The sequence below is a fragment of the Heteronotia binoei genome, chromosome 20 (genome assembly GCF_032191835.1).
Source record: "Heteronotia binoei isolate CCM8104 ecotype False Entrance Well chromosome 20, APGP_CSIRO_Hbin_v1, whole genome shotgun sequence".
NCBI lineage: Eukaryota > Metazoa > Chordata > Lepidosauria > Squamata > Gekkonidae > Heteronotia > Heteronotia binoei.
Genome location: NC_083242.1, coordinates 1739378 through 1762962, shown reverse-complemented (window position 1 = coordinate 1762962; position 23585 = coordinate 1739378). Strand labels below are relative to the sequence as shown.

Here is a 23585-nt window from a genome sequence, read left to right as displayed (position 1 = left end):
CCTGGATGGGCGGCTCCGGGATGGCGCGGCGTTGCCAGTGGCTGAGAGCGGCGCCGAGGGGCCGGCCGGCGGGCGTGGCGAGGCGAGGCGGGGCGGCGCACGGACTGCCGGCGCGGCTGTAGCGGGCCGCGGGAAGGGAAGAGAAGAGAAGGCGGGCGAGCAGCAGGTCGGGATGGCGGCGGCGGCGGCGCTCCGGAGGGGCTGCGTCGGGCGGGCGAGGCCGGTACTGGCGGCGGCACTGGCGGCGCCCTGAGCCAGCATGTCCCGCAAGAAGTCCCCGCGCGGCAAGGGCGCCTCCTCGCCCTCGTCCGCGCTGCCCGCCGCCCAGCAGCACCAGCAGCAGCAGCGCGACGCCAAGGCGAGGGGCGCGGCCGGCGGGCGCGGAGGGGCAGAAGCCGGGGCGGCCAACGGGGTGGTGGCGCCGCTGCCCGGCCGGCCCTCCCTGAGCAGCAGCGGCGAGTTCTACGACGTCGCCTTCAAGGTGAGCCCCGGGAACGCGCTGCCGGCTGGCCCGGCCCCGCGCCCCTCGACGGCAGCTCCGCGGGCCGCGGAAGCCGGCTGCCTTGCCTGGGGGAGCTGCTTTGCACTCCCCGGGGGAGGGCAGCGGCTGAGTGTCTTGGGCAGGGAGGAAAAGATCCTTTGCACATGCTCGCCGCTTCCGGGCTTCAAGGGATCCGGGAGTCAGAGGCGTGGGATTCTAAGCCCCAGCTTGAACAAGCACCCCTGCGGCAGCAGGAAAAACTGAGGCCACTCCAGACCTCGAGCCCCATTTCTCTGGCAGAGGAGTGGGCACGCATTTCGGGGTCTCAGTTTCGGGAACTGAACCCGGGACCTTTCTGCTGAGTGGCTTCTCTGCCCCAGGGCCCCTGGCCTGACGCAACCGCTTTGGGGGGGCTGGGAAAGCAAGGCGATTGCCACCACGGCCGCTCCCAGGGCCAGGGGATGTTCTCTGCCCAGCTCCTTTGAAAACGCAAACACACACGACCTAAACGGAAGCTCCTGAGGAAGCTACGAAAAGCATCCAAAGCACAGAGGGAAGGTGCTCACGTTGGTAGCGAGCCACGCTCAAAAGGCAGAAGAATTTGGGACTGTGTCCCACTTTACAGTGAAGCCAGGGCGGCTGAACTGGTGCCTTGGGCTGCCCCTGTCTTTTCTGGAGTGTTTGGGTGCCGGTGTGTTGTCACACTCAGAGTGGGACTGAGTGCGAGAACTGTTGCCCTTTGTGTTTCCTGCCTCTGTGCTTAACTGCATGTTTGGATGAATGTTGGTTGGCTGGTTTACTTCATGCCCCCCCCGCCCCCCCCCCCCCACCTTTCAGCCCAGCAAGGGACCTTAAACGTCTGACGTGGCTCTCTTCTCCTCCGTTTTTATTCTCACAACAACCCAGTGAGGTAGGTTAGGTGAAGAGGGTGCAACGGGCTCAAAGTGAGCTTCCCAGCGAGCTTCCGTGGCAGAGGATTCGAATCTGGGTCTTGCAGAGTCTTTCCTGCTGCTCTAACCCTTGCCTCACGTTTGGCTTTCTTTAATGACTGTTGCAGTGTTTGCTTTGGCCGGAATTCTGGCCTCCGTCTCTAATGACTTGTCTTGAAGCAGCCCTTGGCTAGGTGGAAGGTGTCCAGGTGGGACTCCTGTGGAAGCTTTGCAGGGGCTGCAGGATGAGGCCTGCCATGGCCCAGTGGCAGAGCCTCTGCTTAACATGCCGGAAGTCCTGGGTGCAGGCACTGGCATGGCCAGGTGGGGAGTGACGTGGAAGACATCAGCTGGAGACCCTGGAAAGGCCCTGCCAGTCTGGAGGAGGCCGTAATGACCTTGATGGACTGACAGTCTGGTTCATCCGTTCAGGCAGGGGCCTTAGAATCCTAGAGTCGGAAGGGACCTCCAGGAACATCTAGTCCAGCCCCCTGCACAATGCAGGAAACTCACAAACGCCTCCCCCTAAATTCATAGGATCCTCGTTGCTGTCAGAGGGCCATCCAGCCTCTGTTTCAAAACCTCCAAGGAAGGAGAGCCCACCCCGCCCCCCAGGAGGAAGCCTGTTCCACTGAGGAACTGCTATAACGGTCAGGAATCCTAGAGTTGGAAGGAACCTCCAGGGCCATCTAGTCCAGCCCCCTGCACAATGCAGGAAACTCACAAATACCTACCCCAAATTCACAGGATCTTCATTGCTGTCAGATGGCCATCTAGCCTCAGGGAAGGAGAGTCCACCACCTCCTGAAGAATCATGGAATCCTAGAGTTGGAAGGGGCCTCCAGGGTCATCTAGTCCAACCCCCTGCACAATGCAGGAAACTCACAAATACCTACCCCAAATTCACAGGATCTTCATTGCTGTCAGATGGCCATCTAGCCTCAGGGAAGGAGAGCCCACCATCTCCTGAAGAATCATAGAATCCTAGAGTTGGAAGCGACCTCCAGGGTCATCTAGTCCAACCCCCTGCACAATGCAGGAAACTCAAAAATACCTACCCCAAATCCACAGGATCTTCATTGCTGTCAGATGGCCATCTAGCCTCTTTTGAAAAACCTCCAAGGAAGGAGAGCCCACCACCTCCTGAGGAAGCCTGTTCCGCTGAGGAACCGCTCTAACGGTCAGGAACTTCTTCCTAATGTCGAGCCAGAAACTCCTTTGATTTATTCTTAAACCACTGGTTCTTGTCCTACCTTCTGGGGCCACAGAAAACAATTCCACCCCCTTCTCTAGATGACAACCCTTCAAGTCCTTGAAGATGGTGATCCTATCACCTCTCAGCCGCCTTAGCATGCAGAAGGCCCCTGGCTCAATCCCCAGCATCTCTAGCAGAAAGGACCAGGTATGAAATAATGGAAGACCTCAGCCTGACACCCTGGAGAGCAGCTGCCGACCTGAGCAGACAGTACTGACCTTGATGGACTGACATTTTGATTCAGTTAAGGCAGCTTTATGCGTTCCAGTGTGCAGACAGAAATTTTTTAAAATCTGAATTCTGTACTTAGTCGTGGAAGTTGTATTCAGGGTGGAACCCACTGCATGCGTTGAGGCAGTCTGGCTGCAAACGGAGAGAGCTGGCTCGAGAGAATTCAGGTCCCCTCGTAAAAACCTTCTGGTCGCCCACTGGATTTGGGGCAAGACGGCTTTCCTGAGCCCATCTGGAGTGGCTGCAAGGAGGAGTGGATGGTCAGGCACAGATGGAGGAAGATAAGATGGCCAGGTGGGAAGGAAACTGGTGCTGGAGTCCTTCTCCTGGGCTTTAAGTCCAGGATACCAGAGAGCCAGTTTGGTGTCATGGTTAAGTAAGGGAGAACCAGGTTTGATTCCCCACTCCTCCACTTGCAGCTGCTGGAATGGCCTTGGGTCAACCATAGCTCTGGCAGAGTTTGTCCTTGAAAGGGCAGGTTCTATTAGAGCTCTCTCGGCCCCTCCCACCTCACAAGGTGTCTGTCTCCTGAGAGCCAGTCTGGTGTAGTGGTTAAGTGTGTGGACTCTTATCTGGGAGAACTGGGTTTGATTCCCCACTCCTCCACTTGCACGTGCTGGAATGTCCTTAGGTCAGCCATAGGTCTCGTAGGAGTTGTCCTTGAAAGGGCAGCTGCTGTGAGAGCTCTCTCAGCCCCATCCACCTCACAGGGTGTCTGTTGTGGGGGAGGAAGATAAAGGAGATTGTGAGCTGCTCTGAGACTCTGATTCAGAGAGAAGGGCGTGGGGTATAAATGTGCAGTCTTCTGCTGCTGCTGCTTTTGTGAGGGGTGGGAGAGAGAAAGGGGAGAACTGTGGGACCTACGGAGAGGGCTTGTCTGAAAGAGGCTCACGGTCTGTGCAGTTTCTGGCCATGGTGGCAAAGGAGTCTTGAGACTGGGCTTCACTCCAGGGGTCGGATTACAGGGTGATGCTCGGAATTGGAACACGGAGAGCATGAAAAAAGGTGTGAGAAACAGTGATCTGAATCCATCCTCTCAGTTGCATAAAAATTAACCTCAACGTAATTCTCCAATCCAAATACCTTTATTGGCATAGAAATAAAAAGCGCAGCATAGTAAATTTACATGGAGTTTCAGCTATAAAAACGACTCAAACATCAAGAAGGGGAGCTGGTCTTTTGCTCCCTGATTGTTATGGCAGCCAAAAGGTACTTTGCAACCAGGCTTGTGATATGGGGACATTGGTCAGATAGTAGGGAAAAAAACCCTAACTTCGCTTCAGGTAATCCATAAAAATTAGACAGAATAGGTTTGATTATACAGTCCCACACTTCCCCATAAAAATCACAATAAAGTAAGACATGGGCAACCGTTTCAAGGGGCCTTCCATTACATGGGCAGACTCTGTCCTGATAAGGGGTGTTGGCAAACCTCCCAGACAATACCGCTGAGGGCAGAACATCGTGTCTTGCTAACATAAAAGAGCGGTGTAACTGGGGTGAAGTAATCTGGGAAAGGTAGGCAGCAGGCAGCCCACGATCTGGGAAGATACCAAATGCTAAAGGGGAACAAGTTTTATGTCCAGAAGAATAAAAAAACTGTTTCTCAATATCTCAGATCCTCTGTTTCAGGATTCTGAATGCCTGTGTTTCGCTTAGCATACAGAGGTTGTCCGAGGGTACACCTATGGAATGTATTTTCTTCTGGATCTGACTATATCAAGGTAATTCTCAGGGGCTTGTTATGGAAACAGAAGTCTAAAAGCTGAGGGGGACGTAGGGCATAAAGCCGTGGCAAACGTGCTCTCTGCAAAGTGGGGCCTGACATCCCACGGTGCTTATTTTTGTGGCTGTGTACAAAGCGCCAATGATTTATTTATGTATTTAATTCATTTATATTCCCCTTTTCTCCCCTGGATGGGACCTAAAGCAATTTACCTCCTCCTCTTCTTCTCCATTGTATCATCACAACAATCTTGTAAGGTGGGCCAGGCTGAGAGTGCATGACTGGCACCAGTGAGCTGCCATAGCCAGAGCAGGGATTCAAACCTGGATCTTCCAGATCTGGGTCCCTCCCGCACCACAACTGTTACGCCATGCTGGCTTTCAACAAGGACGCTGAAACGCTGAAGTGAAGGCTTCTTCTCTTACATTTTCCCTTCCTGTCATGTTTTAAAACCGTGCTTCGAGTTCAAATTGGGAAGGCTGCAGAAAATGACTTTCAGGGGCTCTCTCTAGGCCATCAGTAGATCGCCTCTGATTCGGGGTGAACATATGAACATATGAAGCTGCCTTATACTGAATCAGACCTTTAGTCCATCAAAGTCAGTATTGTCTTCTCAGACTGGCAGCGGCTCTTTCTCCAGGGTCTCCAGCTGAGGTTTTTCACACCTATTTGCCCTGACCCTTTTTTAGTTGGAGATGCCGGGGATTGAACCTGGGACCTTCTGCCTCCCAAGCAGATGCTCTACCACTGAGCCACAGCCCCATTCATGGCTCTCCGGGGTCTCAAGCAGAGGTTTTTCACGCCTCCTTGCCTGGACCCTTTTTAGTTGGAGATGCCGGGGATTGAACCTGGGACCTTCTGCTTCCCAAGCAGATGCTCTACCACTGAGCCACAGCCCCATTCATGGCTCTCCAGGGTCTCCAGCTGAGGTTTTTCACGCCTCCTTGCCTGGACCCTTTTTAGTTGGAGATGCCGGGGATTGAACCTGGGACCTTCTGCTTACCAAGCAGATGCTCTACCACTGAGCCACTGTTCCTCCCTCCAGAACTGTCTACTCAGACTGGCAGCTGCTCTCCAGGGTCTCAAGCTGAGGTTTTTCACACCTATTTGCCTGGACCCTTTTGAGTTGGAGATGCCGGGGATTGAACCTGGGACCTTCTGCTTACCAAGCAGATGCTCTATCACTGAGCCACCGTTCCTCATCTGGTGTTGAGTTTGCCACCCGGCAGAATGAATCTGCCAAGCCAAAGGGACCTGACGTCCAGCCGACATTGTTTCCTTCACCTCTGAGCCTCACCTTAGTGCTCCTTCCTTCCTCTGTAGGTGATGCTGGTTGGTGATTCTGGCGTTGGCAAGACATGCCTGCTGGTGCGGTTCAAGGATGGGGCTTTCCTGGCCGGAAGCTTCATCTCGACTGTCGGGATCGACTTCAGGGTAAGTCAGCTTCACGGAGGTTCATTGCTTGGCCGATCGATGGGGCTTTTTGATGCCCGGCCCTTCAAAAACTGAATTAGCTGGGGACGAAATTCATACAATTGCTGCCTTCCGCCATCAGTTCTGCAGAGACAGCCGTCCTGGCTCCTCTGGCTGCCAGCACCTCTCTCCAGGGACTCAGGTGGAGAGAGATGTTTTCCCTACACCTGCTGCCTGAGAGGTTTTTAAATTGGAGGTGCCGGGGATTGAACCTGAGACTCTCACAGCATGCCAAGTGGAGACTCAGTTGCTGAGCTGTGGCTGAGCCCACCCGTCCGCCGGGAAATTTTTCTGTGTCGGTTGGGTGGAAATGAATGGCAGCTGTCGTGGTTTGTGCTCCATAGGTTACAGTGTTGTCTGTCTTGGCACATCTGAGCGCTGCCTGAATTACCTATGTGCTGTCGCTTGAGTGACCTATCTTGTCCCTCCTTTCCCCCCTTGTGCCTCGCAAACACGGAGCTGCAAGTCATGCATTCTTGGAGCGGAAAAGGACCCCGCCAGCCGTTCTGGTTCAGAGCCCCTGCAGGTAGAGTTTGCCTGTTCAGCTCACCGGGATCGGCTGCCAAAGCCCCCTTCTGGTGGGGTCCCTGTTTATGGCCAGCTCAGGGACTGGCTGATTCTTCCCCACCTCTGTCTGGCCAAACCACCCCCCTCCCCATTTCCTAGTCTGTCTCATAAGGAGCAGCAGATCGGCTCTTGCATCTGGAGGGGAGCTGTGAATGCACATAAAACATGTCTGCAGATTTCATAACAGAGCGGGTGATGTTGTGTTGCTCGGAGTGGAGAACTAGAGTTGGGGATGGCTTTTTCGTATTCTGTGGCCCACCCAGCCGGTCTTGTTTTGTTGAATGATCGAAGCTACCAAGTAATACACTGTCTTTCAGTTTGCAAAAATATATATTACAAGAATTGTGTATAATGCATAATGAACAATACAATAATGATAAAGGTTGGCGGTGCTAGGACCTTTTAAAGTAACAGGAAAGCGCCTGATGTTCACTCTGAAATGAGAAGCTTGATGCTGTGACTATAGAATGTAGAACGGGGTTCCTAAATAACTGAGCCGTTAAACTGAAGAAATAATTGAAACGTCATCAAAACCTAGAGATGCCTTTTTAAGAAAGCGGCTGCGTTAAAGCTACGTTCCTCAGGAACACCCACTTTGTGAATACCAGTTGAACTATCTCCAAGTTTGGACTTGTATCTATTCATTTGGGGATGGGGCTTTTTGGCCCCTTTGGGGTTTCTGTTGCTTTAAAAGGTCCTAGCACCGCTGACCTTTATCATTATTGCATTGTTTATTATGCGTTAGACACAATTCTTGTAATATATATTTTTGCAAACTGAAAGACGGTGTATTACTTGGTGGCTTTGATCCAGTCTACAATCAGCTTTTTAAAAAGCGCAAATCGACCTGAACCCAGATCTGGCCTTATAGCTATTAGGGGTAACTTCCTTTAGAACTCCACCGGTGTTGCATTTGCATGTTATGTTGCTGGTTTTGGTGAAATGCTTAAAAAGACATTTGCAAAAAAAAAAGCGAAACATACTTTGCAGAACCTTTGTACTTCTTCCATGGGTTGCTGGCATCTTAAAATTGGGCACAAAAAACAAACAAACAAAGAAGCAGAAGGGAAATAAAATTTTGGAAACAAAAACTGTTAATGTGTGATTTCAAATGCTGGTGTCTTGAAAAGAGCGTTATGGGAGATTATAGTTCTGTGTTGCAAGACAGGAACTTATACAACCGAGCTGGAGAACGTCAACCCTACCGAGGGTAAAGCTTTTGTTTTGAAAAACAACGTTCGGAAAGCCCCCTAAATGATATCACTGCTAGTCGTATGGATTGGCTTTAAACATTGCTTTCGTTGCTCTTGTTTCCTCTTTTTACTGCCTTGTTCTCCTGTACTGTTGTGTCTTTTTTTTAAAAAATGGGTATGGTTTTAGAGAAACAGCAGAAATACAAATTTTAACAAAGTCTGTGTCAGGAAAATACTCCTGTGTCTGTGATCCAAACCCCCATCAATGAGACCTCGTGGATGTCTTGCCATCTCCCACCCCGGGGCACAACACAGTGCATTGGGGAGAACTGTTGAGTGTGAAGATGTGAAAATTTCCCCCCTTTGGTAGTGTCCTCTATCTCTGTTGGCTGCCTTTCTCTGGCTCCCCAGTGGTTTCCTCAGATATCTCTTTCCTCTTGGAGGGATCTGGGGAGATCAGAGGTTGCTTTCAAGCCACAAGCTGGCCGATGCATGTGGCTTTCCTTGCCTTTTCTGTCGCAGCGTTGGCGCCTCTCTTCGAAGGAAGGCTCTGCTTTGAACTCTGCTGGCTCTGCTTAGAATCAGGAAGTGGATGTGCATGCAAGATACACAGAGAGACAGAGATCTATGCATCAGCTGGATTAGCTGCAGTACTTTTTTGTAGCTTGCAAAGGAAAGGACGGCTTTTATCCTCTCATACTCAGCTCCTTTGGGCACGTTGCTGGTAGCTTCTCCTTCCGAAAGTTGTGCTCTTGGTCCCTTGCAGGGGTTTGATATTCATGCTAAGATTTATGGCTGAGGCCTCCTCAGGGCCTAGTTTCTACCCACAGTGGTGGCGTTGGCTACAATCCGGCCTCCAAAATATATGAATGCTTCAATGTATGAGACTCCTCAGTTCTTTCATTACTACAGTTTTCTGTATTGTTCCCCTGAGAGTTTACCGCCCCCCCCCAACACTTTTAAAGCGATACACGATCATCAAACTGTTTTCTGACCAAATGGTGGACCTGTAATCAGTTCTGGTCTGATTTGGGTATGGTGAACGTAACAATCTAAGAAGAGCTCAGCTGGATTCAACCAGGGAGGGTCCATCAAGCCCAGCATCCTGTCTCACACAGTGGCCAGCCAGTTCCTCTGGAGGGCAGAGAGGCCGAGGCCTTCCCCTGAGAAGAACATCAGAAGAGCCCTGCTGGATCAGACCAGGGAGGGTCCATCTAGTCCAGCCTCCTGTCTCACACAGTGGCCAACCAGTTCCTCTGGAGGGCCAACAACAGGGCAGAGAGGCCGAGGCCTTCCCCTGAGAAGAACATCGGAAGAGCCCTGCTGGATCAGACCAGGGAGGGTCCATCTAGTCCAGCCTCCTGTCTCACACAGTGGCCAACCAGTTCCTATGGAGGCCCAACATCAGGGCAGAGAGGCTGAGGCCTTCCCCTGAGAAGAACATCAGAAGAGCCCTGCTGGGTCAGACCAGGGAGGGTCCCTCTAGTCCAGCCTCCTGTCTCACACAGTGGCCACCCAGTTCCTCTGAAGGGCCAACAGCAGGGCAGAGAGGCGGAGGCCTTCCCTGATAGGAACATAACAAGATCTCAGCTGGATCAGACTAGTGATGGTCCATCTAGCCAAGCATCCTGTCTCACAAAGTGGCCAGCCAGTTCCTCTGGATGGCCAGTGGCAGAGAGACCAAGGCCATCCCCTGATAAGAACATCTGAAGAGCCCTGCCCTCTGCTGGACAGTGGTGGTTTAGCTTAGGCAGGGTGTGAGAGAGACCTGAGTCCCCTGCCCCTTGAGTTGGGGGTACAAGATCTCAAGGCATAGAGCAGTTATGCTGCCTTCTCCAACAGGGAGCCCCATTTTTTCCAGAGTTGGTGTGATCTTTCTAGGAACCAGCTTACGTTGATGGTAACACCAGGTTTTTTTGGCCGCTGTGTGTCGGACTGGATGGGCCATTGGCCTGATCCAGCATGGCTTCCCTTGTGTTCTTCTGTTGCAACATCCTGTGGCCGTTAGTTCTGCAGACGAATGCCGTGCCGAGAAGGGGTTTCTTTTCTGTCGATTTTGAATCTGCACCCCAGTCAGTTGCCTTGGAAAAACTCCGCTCTGGTGTTTTGTTTCCCTCCTCCTCCCCCCCATTTAATCTTTTGTTTTCATTACAAATAAAACAAAACATAAAGGATGGAGAAAGCGGTTTCCACAGATAATAAAAGCAATGTTGTACAACAAATCTATCTTTAAACACTCTGGTGTTTTGAAAGCATCGATAATATTTCTCTCCCTTCTCTTTGCTTTCTCCTTTCCTTTCTGCACTGTCAGGACACATCATTGGAAACCTCTGTCACAGTGCCCTTCAGTTTTCCACGCAAGTGCCTTTCCCCCGAAATTTGGAAGGCTGTGCTATCTCTTTCGAAGGGAGCGTGAGCATTTGGCTCATTTGTGGGCCCTGTGTAATTATCCGTCCTCTTCTGTTTGAGTCACAAAAACAGACGCGGCCGCCGCTTGGAAGGCGCAGGAGGGAGGGTTTCATTTGTCGGAGCTTTGTGCATGTTAATTTGTTTTTTTCTCCAGTAAACAAACAGACTCCTTTTTTTTTGGAACTTTCACTGCATTGGTACTTCCCTGTCCTGGAAAATGAAGTTTGTTGCTTCGCCTAGTCCTTAAACGAAGCATCATGTGGCAAATAACAAATTCTTTGCATGAGGAAAAGCAAATAAATAAGGTCGACTCAGCCTTCCATCCTTCCGAGGTTGGTAAAATGAGTCCCCAGCTTGCTGGGGGGAAAGTGTAGATGTCTGGGGAAGGCAATGGCAAGGAAAGGAATGGTCCCCTGTGCAAATAAATAATTTAACATTGGGGCTAGTCGTGTCAGCGTGGAGAAGCAGTGGTATTCTTGCACTGCTCACAAAGATGCCTGATAGTAGGTCAGGCCACTGGGTCATCGATTTCAGTACTTGCTCCTCTGAGTGGCTGCAGATTTGAGCAGAGACAGGCCGAACCTGAAGCTTTCCAGTAGATACTCCAAGTGGTCAAGCCAAGAGGCCACTGAGCCATAGCGCTTTTGCTCCTGGCTTTTTGGAGTTCGCATCAGTGTTTCCAAGTCAGACTTGCCAGTATTCTCACCTGTGGTGAGTGAGAATCTGCTGGCAGAGAGCAAACCGTCAACCCTCGCATAAATCAGAAGTGTGAGTTGTTGCTTTCAGTCTGTTTGACATCTCCTACGAGCCCGTGGTGCAGAGTGTTAAAGCTGCAGTACTGCAGTCCTAAGCTCTGCTCACGACCTGAGTTCAATCCCCGGCGGGAGCTGGGTTTTCAGATAGCCGGCTAGAGGTTGACTCAGCCTTCCATCCTTCCGAGGTCAGTGAAATGAGTACCCAGCTTGCTGCGGGGAAAGTGTAGAGGACTGGGAAAGGCAATGGCAAGGAAAGGAAAAGGTCCCTTGTGCAAGCACCAGTCGTTTCCGACTCTGGGGTGACGTTGCTTTCACAACGTTTTCACAGCAGACTTTTTACGGGGTGGTTTGCCATTGCCTTCCCCAGTCTTTTACACTTTCCCCCCAGAAAGCTGGGTACTCATTTTACTGACCTCGGAAGGATGGAAAGCTGAGTCAACCTTGGGCTGGCAACCTGAATCCAGCTTCCACTGGAATCGAACTCAGGTCATGAGTACTGTACTACACAGTACTGCAAACCACCCCGTAAAAAGTCTGCTGTGAAAACGTTGTGAAAGCAACGTCACCCCAGAGTCGGAAACGACTGGTGCTTGCACAGGGAAGCAACCGAACTTTGGAGAAAACGAATAGGGGGAAATTTGGAGGCTGGAGAACGGACTGATCAGTGTTTTGGAGATCTGTTTACAAGGCAATTCTGAATATCCATATGGAGTAGAGGTCCATGAGTGGCTATTAGCCACATGATCTAGGTGGAACTCTCTGTCTGGGCAGTGATGCTCTGTCTTCTTGGTGCTTGGGGGGCAACAGTTGAGAGGGCTTCTGGCGTTCTGGCCCTGCTGGTGGACCTCCTGATGGCATTTGGATTTTGGCCACTGTGTGACACAGAGTGTTGGACTGTGAGTCCTTGTCTGATCCAGCATGGCTTTTCTTAGCCAGGGTTTCTCAGATTTATTAAGAAAACTGGACACCTCACAAGGGGAATAGGGAGACTCTGCCTCTTCTCCCTTGACCTGACCCTGGAAAAGCTGAGAGAGGGGTTTTCACCCAGCATTTTCGCCTCACTTCTACCTGCAAGGCTGCTTCTTTCGGTGTGGGGGAGGGCTCTCTGGAACCATCCAGAGACCCTGCCAAGACATAGTCTGCTGATGGCAGAACCGCTTTCTTGGCTGTTCGTTTGGCTTCGTTATCCAACTGAAGAACGGTGAGCTTGGAAGGAGGAAATCCAACGCCTCCTGGGAGGGGAATCTTGGCTTTTCTGAACTGGGCCCCTGCTCCGTGCTGTGTCTGCCCCCCCCCCCCAAAAAAAGTAGGTTTCAAAAATGCAACTTGTCAGACAGCAGCCGCCTTATTAGAAAACGTGCTCTGTTGGAGCACCGAGATACGGCAGGCATTTTAATTAAAGTGCGCGGTTATCAGGCCTCTTGTAATTATTCCGCTGCCTCGAAGTGGCGACGGAGCTAGAATTTTGATAGGTAACAAGGCCCTCCTGATTGGCTGTCATTTTTTTGCTTCTATAACATCCACTTTTCGGAGGGGGTGGGTGTCATCATTACGAAGTCATAAATCAGAAGAGCCAAATAACTGCCACAGATGTGACCTCTTTTGGGGGGGGCAACGCCAGTGTGGGCCAAACCAGCATCTTCATTTGGGTATCGAGAAGATGTTTGTATTTACAGTTTTGACTTGAGAACGTGGGGATCTTGTTGCGGCGCGGGGGGGCGGGGAGTGTTTCTTCAGCACAAAAATAGCACAAGTGCTCTAATTTGTCTTGACCATTTTGCCGGACAGTGCTCTGACTTCACCTTTAAATATTTTGTGTGTATGTGTTTGGAGGATTTTAGTTTAGTTTTTAGTTTAATTATGATTTATATCCCGCCCTTCCCACCAAGTGGCTCAGGGCAGCTAACAACATAAAAAATCTAACATAAAAATATAAAAATTTAAACATTTTACACAATTTACACAGTCAAAACATTAGAAACATACAGCGGTCTTATAAAACTACACTCAGTTTTAGGTGCCGGTTAGTTGTCTTTCTCTTGAAGAAATCTCTACCCTATCCCCCTCCCTGCTTTAATCTTGTTTTGTACATTGACGTTTTAGAGTAAGCTGGCCCCAAATACTCCTTAGCGTAGACGGGCAGGAAATGAATGATATAAATAAATCAATTACTAGATAAACCAGAAAGCTCTGTTGCCTTCGGCCCTTTCCTCCCACGGAAATTGCTCCCAGATATATTTTTTTCTTGGCCTCTTCTATATTTTTTCCCCCCATTTCTACAACAGCTTTCTTTCTTTCTTTCCTTTTTAAAATGGATACGTGGTGGTGAAGATCTGTTCCTGGGAATGTTCTACATCAGGCACGACACATCCGAAAGTTGTCCCTCTGAGGAGATGTTATCTGTGGGTCTGATTGGCAACGCGATCCCCATGTACCACGGAGGAGAGAACGTTCCCGCCTGTGTCCTTGATTGCTAAAAGCGTAATCAGCGATGCTGCAGGCATTAGATAAAAGCTGTGATGGGTGGCCGTGAAAGCCGAAGTCTGCTCATCCTCCAGCCTTGGGCACGAAGCTGGGGCTTGGTTGGTGCCTGGGCTTCTTTTGTGATTGCTCTCCCTGCAAGGCCTGTTGCCATGAGCTGCCACGCAGGATCGTGCCAGGCAGGTTTTCCTGTGCGTCGCAGTTTGCTTTGGAGTGACTTCTGCGCTACTGTTCTTAGAGCTGTGGCCTTTACAGGGGCAGCCAGCAGGTTTCTCCACTTGATCCTGTAGAGAAACAGATCCCCTCCCCCAGTGTGAACTGGGTCCAGGTGTTTGGTGTAGTGAGCCCGTTTGGTGTAGTGGTGAAGTGCACGGACTCTTATCTGGGAGAACCGAGTTTGATTTCCCCACTCCTCCACTTGCAGCTGCTGGAATGGCCTTGGGCCAGCCTGGCCCCACTGATGGACCTCCTGATGGTGCCTGTTTTTTTTTTTGGCTACTGTGTGACACAGAGTGTTGGACTGGATAGACCACTGGCCTGATCCAATATGGCTTCTCTCATGTTCTTATGCGACACAGAGTGTTGACTGGATAGGCCATTAGCCTGATCCAACAGGGCTTCTCTTATGTTCTTATATGACACAGAGTGTTGGACTAGAGGGGCCACTGGCCTGATCCAACAGGGCTTCTCTTATGTTCTTATGTGACACAGAGTGTTGGACTGGATGAGCCATTGGCCTGATCCAGCATGGCTTCTCTTATGTTCTTATGTGACAGAGTGTTGGACTGGATGGGCCACTGGCCTGATCCAACATGGCTTCTCTTATGTTCTTATGTGACACAGAGTGTTGGACTGGATGGGCCATTGGCCTGATCCAACATGGCTTCTCTTATGTGACACAGAGTGTTGGACTGGAGGGGCCACTGGCCTGATCCAACATGGCTTCTCTTATGTTCTTATGTGACACAGAGTGTTGGACTGGATGCGCCACTGGCCTGATCCAACATGGCTTCTCTTACGTTCTTATGACACAGAGTGTTGGACTGGATGGGCCATTGGCCTGACCCAACATGGCTTCTCTTATGTTCTTATGTGACACAGAGTGTTGGACTGGATGGGCCATTGGCCTGATCCAACATGGCTTCTCTTATGTTCTTATGTGACACAGAGTGTTGGACTGGATAGGACATTGGCCTGATCCAATATGGCTTCTCTTATGTTCTCTTATATTCTTATATCTCTTGCCCTTGAAAGGGCAGCTTCTTTGAGAACTCTCTCTACCCCATCTACCTCACGGGGTGCTTGTTGTGAGAGAGAAAGGTAAAGGAGATTGTGAGCTGCTCTGAGACTCTGATATTCAGAGTGAAGGGCGGAGTATAAATCCAATTTCATCATCTTCTTCTGTTCTGTAGAAAATACTTGAGCCTTGTCTGACATCGGTTGGGATGGCAGATGCTGGGAAGTGGGAAAACTCAGTGGATTGTGGGAAGGATGTGTGTTTGTACCTGGCCTGTTGACTCCTAAGGATTGCTGGAAGTGGGCAGTACAGTGTTAGTCACTTCTCAAGAGTGTATTAGAGCATGTGAAGAGAGCCTGCTGTTACTCCTCAACCCTGCTAGGATTAGTGGGCAAAGTTTCTGGGTTTCAGGCTGGTGCCCTCATCTGCTTGCTTTGGAGAAAATGAGCATTAGACATGATCAGAGTGGGCCCGTGGTGCTCGGATGGTGGTGCAGATAGGATTTCCAATCTCCAGGTGGTGGCTGGAGATCTCCTGGGACTGAGAGCCAGTTTGGTGTGGTGGTTTGATTCCCCGCTCCTCCACTTGCACCTGCTGGAATGGCCTTGGGTCAGCTATAGCTCTGGCAGGAGTTGTCCTTGAAAGGGCAGCTTCTGGAAGACCTCTCTCAGCCCCACCCACCTCAGAGGGTGTCTTTTGTGGGGGAGGAAGGGAAAGGAGATTATAGGCCACTCTGAGGCTCTGTCCTTGAAAGGGGGGCTTCTGGGAGAGCCCTCTCATCCCCACCCACCTCACAGGGTGTCTGTTGTGGGGGAGGAAGGGAAAGGAGATTGTAGGCCGCTCTGAGACTCTGTCCTTGAAAGGGCAGCTTCTGGGAGAGCTCTCTCAGCCCCACCCACATCACAGGGTGTCTGTTGTGAGGGAGGAAGGGAAAGGAGATTGTAGTCTGCTCTGAGACTCTGTCCTTGAAAGGGCAACTTCTGGGAGAGTTCTCTCAGCCCCACCCACCTCACAGGGTGTCTGTTGTGGGGGAGGAAGGGAAAGGAGATTGTAGGCTGCTCTGCGACTCTGTCCTTGAAAGGGCAGCTTCTGGGAGAGCTCTCTCAGCCCCACCCACCTCACAGGGTGTCTGTTGTGGGGGAAGAAGATAAAGGCAATTGTGAGCCGCTCTGAGACTCTGATTCAGGGTGGAGGGCGGAATATAAATCCAATGTCATCGTCTTCTTCTCGAACGAATGGGTGGGGATATTAGGGTTTGTCAAATACAGGCAAACCTCCCCTGAATGCTTCTTGCCTTGAAACCTCCACTTCCTCAAACTGGTTAAAATTTGGTCAAAAAACGTGATCTCAGAAGCTCAGAAGGGTCGACTCTGGCAAGGACTTGGATGGGAGGCCTCCTTGGAATACCAGCAGTCGGGACAGCTGGACAGGCTTTTTTCACCCTCCTCCCTGAATATAGGGGTCAGTCACTGTGACTTCTGGATGCGCACACGTGTGCACAAACACTCACACATGCGTGCGCACACATATAAATCTTGAGCACCCAGAAATAGTTTTGGCACCTGTCTGTTTGAAATAATGGCATTCAATCAGTAATAGAATCCAGGAGAGGTTTGGCTTGAGGTTCTGGGTGTTCTGCCATTCTTTACGGAGAGAACCAGCTCTTGCTGCTTGGCCCCAACATTTGGTGCTTGGAGATGTTTTGTTGATGAACGTGGGGGTCCTGCTTCTGTCTTGGAGCGGCCTGTAAACTTATCCGATGTGGTGGAGCAGTTGAAGTGCGGGACGAGGCTCTGAGCCAGGGGTGACCAAAATGCTGCTCGGGAGCCACGTGGCTCTTTCACTCATATTGTGTGGCTCTTGAAGCCCTAATGCCTGGCTTGTAAAAGGCATCTGTCACTTTAAATCACTTCTCCAAGCCAAGCCAACTGGCAGAAATTAAAAGCAAATACATTTAAAGTTGCTTTCTTTCTACCTCCCCATATTTATTTATTCCCTTCCTTCCTTCCTTCCTTCCTTCCTTCCTTCCTTCCTTCCTTCCTTCCTTCCTTCCTTCCTTCCTTCCTTCCTTCCTTCCTTCCTTCCTTCCTTCCTTCCTTCCTTCCTCAAGCATCTGATGTTTATGACCTGAGGCTCTCAAACTGACGTTTATTCTATGTGTCTCCTATGTTAAGTACGTTTGGCCACCCCTGCTCTGAGCCGACCCAGGTTCGAATTTCCATTCAGCCTTGGAGGGAATCCTGGAGCCAGTCACAGTTGCTCAGCCTGACCCTACCTCTCAGGGTCGCTGTGAGAATAAAATGGCGGAGAATGAGGCAGGCCACTTTGGGTTCCATTGGGGGGAGGAAAGTGAGGCAGAAATGAAGTAAACAAAGAAAGAAAACAGCAGAATCTGACCCTCCCCAAAGCATCCCTTTCAGCTTTAAAATCTTAATCTTTCTGTGTGCGTGGCCCTCGTTGCGTGCCATGGGGGGAAGGCTGTGGGCTTTCCGCAGCCGCCACTAACAAATGGGCCAAGAAGGAGGATCAGAAAGACGAAAAACCAGCAACCGTTTGACCAATTTGAGGTTGTCAGAATAAGCGCCTGAGGATTTCATAGCCTCCCAACAACAATCTGAATTATGCATTACGGCAGAAGAACCAAAATTGTGTTCTTGTCTGATTTAATAGGATAGATATTGAAACGCCAAATGCGCGCACAGGATGGCTAATTTGCTAAGGCAAAGACAAATGTCTGGGTAACCACGGAACGGCTTTAGAATGAGTTATGAGACTCAGAACCTGCAGGTGTAGAACACAGGTGCTTGTTCACCTGTGGCTCTCTGTGTGTGTGCGCGCGCGCAAAGGGCTCAGATTCAGGGCCTGGGCTTCCTTTTGAGCGCACTCCGCTTCCCTGCCATTCCAATCTTGTTTCTTCTTTGCAAGACTCGAAACGGGAAGCCCCTGGCTTTGCACCATTTCATCTCTTCCGACAGCTGGACTTTCCCTGCTAAAATTAACACATTTTTCAGTGCTGTTTTGGCATCAGCGGCGTTGACAAACGACAAGAGCTGTGACAAAAAACGAGGCAACCCAAAATGTAGCGACGGCACGGAACTGAAAAGACACCAACATGGCCATTGTCGCTTGGGGGCTTTGCTGCTGTGAATTTTTGCAGCTGTGCTTGCAAACTGGAGCTTGGAGGCCCATTGGTAGCAGTGCCTTAATGGTAACGTACAGAGCATGTTTCTAGTCCTTTTCGAGACCAGGAGAGTGAAACCTGTGTGGGAGTGAAACGATTGTGGGGGTGTTAGTGGCTTAGGAGCAGGAAGGGGTTCACTCCCTTTCTCTCCTGTGCACAGTTATTGTTGGTTGTGCCTCAGGCCTTGGATTCAGTAAAGGTCAACAGTGGCTGCACAGTTAGGAAATCAAACAGAAATCAACGGTGCCAGAAAACCAAGCCTTTAGGAAATTGTATAAATTTATACCAGAAGTTCTCAATTCATGCAATAAAAGAATAAAATAAACACATGTACAGTCCACAGAAATCCATTCCGATATGTCAACTCCTGAAAAAATTTCCGCAACTCCAAATGGGTCAAAAAACCGCCTTCTTCCTTACAACACACAAGGAGTCCAACCAACGTCACCGGCTTCTGAGGTAAAAATCACCTCATGTGAGCGCTAGCTTGAACCACGTTCCACTATAGCTAGCTTTTTTTTGAAAGCCGAATAATAAGTGAAGAAGTTAAGAATGGGCGTTAATAAGAGTGTGACAGAATGATGTGTTAAGGTTTATTATTCGGAGGCGAGGTGATTTTTACCTTAGAAGCCGGAGTTGTTGGTTGGACTCCTTGTGTGTTGTAAGGAAGAAGGAGGTGTTTTGACCCATTTGGAGTTGCGGAATTTTTTTCAGGATTTCTGTGAACTGTATATGTGTGGGATCTCTTTTATTGCATGAATTGAGAACTTCTGATATAAATTTGTACAATTTCCTAAAGACTTGGTTTTTCTTCTTTCTGGCACAGTTGATTTTTGTTTGGCAGGCCTTGGATTCAGCAGGAGCTCACAGGAGCACAGCTCCTGAACCTTTCTGGTGACCCCCAATCCTTACCTACCTACCTACCTTGTCCACTGAATAGGAGTGCAGCTGCATAACAGTCTCTGGATTAGGAGAGCAGGCAGCCAGCCAGACACCAGGCGCTTTGCCCACGCCCCCAGCAGCCCTCATGAATCCCCAGAGAAACCCAGACCACCCTTTCTCCGCTTCTTATGGGATCTGGGGTGGTGGGTGACTTGCTGGCCTTTTGTCTGGAGGAGGGTGGCTGGATCTCGAGCGAGCCCAAGCAGGCCTTGCTTGCCCGGGGCTCTCCTTTCTTGCGTTGGGTTGCTTTTGGCTGGTGTGTGTGTGTGTGGGGGGAGTGGCATATACTAATGAGTTATGCTAATGGGCTCCACCACCGGTTGTTCTACAAAATGAACCCTGGTTGCGCTTACCTAGAGGCATCTGAGACTGGCTCAGCTAAGGAAGGGATGGAGTGAGTTGTGCTTGTGTAAGCCACGATTTGGAGGCTTGTGTTGCAGCCCCTCCGGCCAGCTCTGAGCATTGTGGGGAACAGACCCCAAAGCCAGTGCTATCTGAGGCTAAACCACACCCTTCTAGTCCCCCTTTGCTAGTCCAGCCTGGAATGTCGTGACCTTCCCTCCTGCCTGGACTTCGGAGCTACAGTAAGTTTATAATTCTGCTATAACAAAGAATTGTCTTTCATGAAAGGAGCTCACCCCCTGTCCCCCGTGTTTTTGGAAGAATTGCTGGAATTCTTGGCACGCCTCTCACATAGAATTCTTGGCAAGACCAGAGCAGTGACTCATGCAGAGGGCGGCTTTCAGCCTCCTTTGAAGGTGGGTTTCTCTCTTTCATTTTTGCATCAGGAGTGAAATGACTGCTCCAGTTGCATTCAAACGAAGCAGAATCAAGGCAGGAGTGTTTTCCCCCAGTGGATGCCAAATGGAGGGAATCAGTGCAGTGACTCATACAGAGATGCGGGAGCAACCTCCTCTAAGGGTTTGCAGAAACATTCCATTAATTTATTTCTGAGAGACTGCTAGCACCTCTCTCTCAGAGCACACCAAGCGCCCGGGTGCGGTATGCGTCTTGCTGATTTAGTGCATTACATAAATGTGAAGTGGTGGTGGTTAATATTTTCGCTGTGTTTATAGTCGCATCAGCATTGTTTAGTGCAACTTGCAAGGGATGTAGCGGTGGAAGAAATCAAAGTGGAAAAACAAACGGTTCCCTGTGGAGCCAGGCCTTTGCAGTGTTTCCTCTGCCAAGAATAACAGAGTCTAATTTGTAGCTTCCGAAGAAGCTGATTAGCTCCCTTAATGACTGCCTGCAACTTCCTCTCCTCCGGGCCACTGCAGCCTTCAGTCCTCCCAGAAGTTCTGCCAGAAAGACAAGCTCTCCTCTCAGGCCACGCTGGGAATTTATCTGTACTTAAAAAAAAAAAAAAAAAAGCACACACAACAAAGTTTTCTGCAAAGAGAAGCTGAATCCTGGGTCCTTTCAATTAGGCTGTCAGTCTCCACATTTCGCTTACTGTTAAAATAGGGTGGGCAGAACCTAATAAGGCATCCTGTGATGTAATGGACCTAGGGACTTATAAGCCTCTCTCTGCTGAGGATCCCTCTTTCTCAGCTTTGCCTACTTCACAAGGCTGTTGTGAGGATAAGAGCGCTATGTACACAGGCAACCCCAAATCAGCTCCCTCTAACACGTGGTCCCGTTTGCTTAGGAGAGATGCCTTCCCACCCGCATCGCTCCGGAAACCTGTCAGATGGGGAAGAAAAACTCAGGCCGGGGGTCCTTGAAACAGGTGGCTCAGTATTCCCAAATATTCCCGCAAATATTTGAGACCCAGATACTGGCATTCCCGAAAATGCTCAATCCCTGATCCCCTCGTCTGATGAAGTGTGCTTAGAGAACGAAAGCTTACGTTCTGAATAAAACTTGGTTGGTCTTAAAGGTTCAGCTTGACTCCTGCTGTGTTCGACTGCTTCAGACCAGCACGACTTGCCCACTTGTTTCTATTCCCAATCCTAAATTAGGTTTTCTGTCAGTCATGGAAATGCATAATATAAGGGAAGCTGATAAAACTGGTAGTTTTCATATCAGGCTGTGACAGACGGTCATGGAATGTACAGCTCCTGCACAATATAGAGTTGTTTGTCTACATCGGAGTGGCCAAATTGTTGCTCGGGAGCCACATGTGGTTCTTTCACACATATTATGAGGCTCTTGAAGCCCCACTGCCCCATTGACTGGCAGCTTGGAGAATGAATTTAAAGTTAAAGTTGATTTCTTTCCACACCTCCCTCCCTCCCTCCCTCCCTCCCTCCCTCCTCCCTCCTCCCCTTCCTTCCTTCCTTCCTTCCTTCCTTCCTTCCTTCCTTCCTTCCTTCCTTCCTTCCTTCCTTCCTTCCTTCCTTCTTCCTTCCTGTCTTGCAGCTCTCAAATATCTGAGATTTATTCTGTGTGGCTCTTACGTTAAGCAAGTTTGGCCATCCCTGGTCTATATAATCTCCCTATCTCCCCGTCTATCTTTTATCTATTTATTTTAAAAACATGGATTTTGCAACGAAGTGCGACCATTAGGGGCAGAAGCTCCGCTGCCCCTGAGCCCCATCTAGGTGGAACTGCTAGACGATAGGTGATCTTCCGCCACTGTCCTCTCGCCTTGCTGGAAGTTCTGTCCTTTTCTTTTCTTCCTTTCTTTTTTCTTGTACTATTTGTGCTTCGAGGTGACTCACCGTTATGTCAAAAATGTCAACGGCAGCAGAAAAAAAAGCTCTTCAAGTCACTTTATTCGTGCCTGGGGAGGTAAACGAGCCTTGATTTGAAAGTCTAATGCCTCTATAATGATGCTCCTTTTTAAAAGAACAGGGAAAGCCAATGAAATGGTTGCTTTTTTGCTAATAATTGCAGCCCCTTGCAAATGTGACATCCTCCCACCCCTAGAGTTGGTGAGTAGAACTTGGGGGAATATTCCTTCCCAATTAATTTTCTTGATGTCCTGAAACAAAAATAACTTGCTCTATGCCATGGGGTGAAAATTAGAAGAATTCATATCATTTGTCTATTTTTTTGTAGAATCTTTACTGGCAAAGTCTCACAGGGCCAGATCTGGTCAGCAAGTGGAGAACTGCAGGAATGATTCAGGTCTCTTTGGGATCTGGTTCTGGTTTCTCTTACTAGGGGTGACTTTTCTGGTCACCTGTAGCAAGGGTTCTTGTTGAGAACAGAAGGGGGCGGGTTCCTTTCTCTTTCTTTTCAGAAGAGCCTTGTTGGATCAGTGGTTCATCTAGCCTAGCATTCCATCTCACACAGTGGCCAGCCAGTTCCTCTGGAGGACCAACAACAAGGCATAGAGACCAAGGCTGCCTTTAGAACATCAGAAGAGCCCTGCTGAATCAGACCACTGGTCTATCTAGTCCAGCATCTGTCCTCACGGAGTGGCCACCCAGTTCCTCTGGAGCGCCAACAACAGGGCAGAGAGGCCGAGGCCTTCCCCTGCGAAGAACCTCAGAAGAGCCCTCTTGGGTCAGACAGTGGTCCATAACCCAGCCTCCTATCTCACATGGCGGACAAACATGGCAGCCAAACTCTGTCCTCCTTGACCTCTCATAATATGAGCCCTGCTGAATTAGCCCAGTGGTCCATCTAGCCCAGCATCCCATTTCATACGGTGGCTAACCAATTCCTCTGGAGGGCCAACAACAGGGCAGAGAGGGCTAAGCCTTCCCCTGAGAAGAACATCAGAAGAACCCTGCTGGGTCAGACCAGAGGAGTGGTCCATCTAGTCCAGCCTCCTGTCTCACACAGTGGCCAACGTGTTCCTCTGGAGGGCAGGAGAGGCCGAGGCCTTCCCCTGAGAAGAACATCAGAAGAGCCCTGCTGGATCAGACCAGGGAGGGCCCATCTAGTCCAGCCTCCTGTCTCACACAGTGGCCAACCAGTTCCTATGGAGGCCCAACATCAGGGCAGAGAGGCCGAGGCCTTCCCTGAGAAGAACATCAGAAGAGCCCTACTGGATCAGACCAGTGAGGGTCCATCCAGTCCAGCCTCCTGTCTCACACAGTGGCAGGCCAGTTCCTCTGGAGGGCCAACAACAGGGCAGAGAGGCCGAGGCCTTCCCCTTAGAAGAACATCAGAAGAGCCCTGCTGGGTCAGACCAGGGAGGTCCATCTAGTCCGGCCTCCTGCCTCACACAGGGGGGCCAGCCAGTTCCTCCGGAGGGCCAATAACCGGGCATAGAAGCAGAGGCCTCCAGGCAGGATCTCCCAGAATTACAGCTGACCTCTATACTTCAGGGAACCGTTTGCCTGACAAAGGGAACTTTGGCTGTGGAAAGCTTGTACCTTGAATATTATGTTGGTGCTACTGGGCTTGAAACTACTTGGAAAAAAAATGGCAGGTTTTGGGGGTGGACCCAGCTTGGAGGGATATGACATCACATCCCTTTCTTCCCTAAGTCCCACCCTCCCTAGGGTCTATTCCAAATCTCCAGGAATTTCGAAGAAGAGAATTGCAGATTTCTACCCCGCCCTTCTCTCTGAATCAGAGACTCAGAGCGATTTACAATCTCCTATATCTTCTCCCTCCTGTGAGGTAGGTGGGGCTGAGAGGGCTCTCACATAGCCCAGAGATGTGTCAAATGCCCCCAGGAGTGTTTCCTGAAACTCTTTATTGGTTGCTTCTTCGTATCGGGCTTTCTGTCTCACCTGGTGTAAGATACGGAGATACGAAGGGAGGCGCTGTGGAATTATGGAATTGTAGAATGGAATTACACCCTTAGAGGGTGGGGGATTT

At 50.2% G+C, this 23585-nt stretch overlaps 1 protein-coding gene across 1 annotated transcript in view; it reads left to right on the top strand.

Moving 5' to 3' along the window:
• Positions 1-259: 259 nt before the first annotated feature.
• RAB26 (RAB26, member RAS oncogene family) overlaps positions 260-23585 on the top strand; it is a 163610-nt gene continuing 140284 nt past the window's right edge. Inside the window, exons 1-2 of the mRNA XM_060260961.1 lie at positions 260-481; positions 5946-6056. Coding sequence (XP_060116944.1) covers positions 260-481; positions 5946-6056 — 333 coding nt within the window. The remainder of the gene's footprint in view (positions 482-5945; positions 6057-23585) is intronic.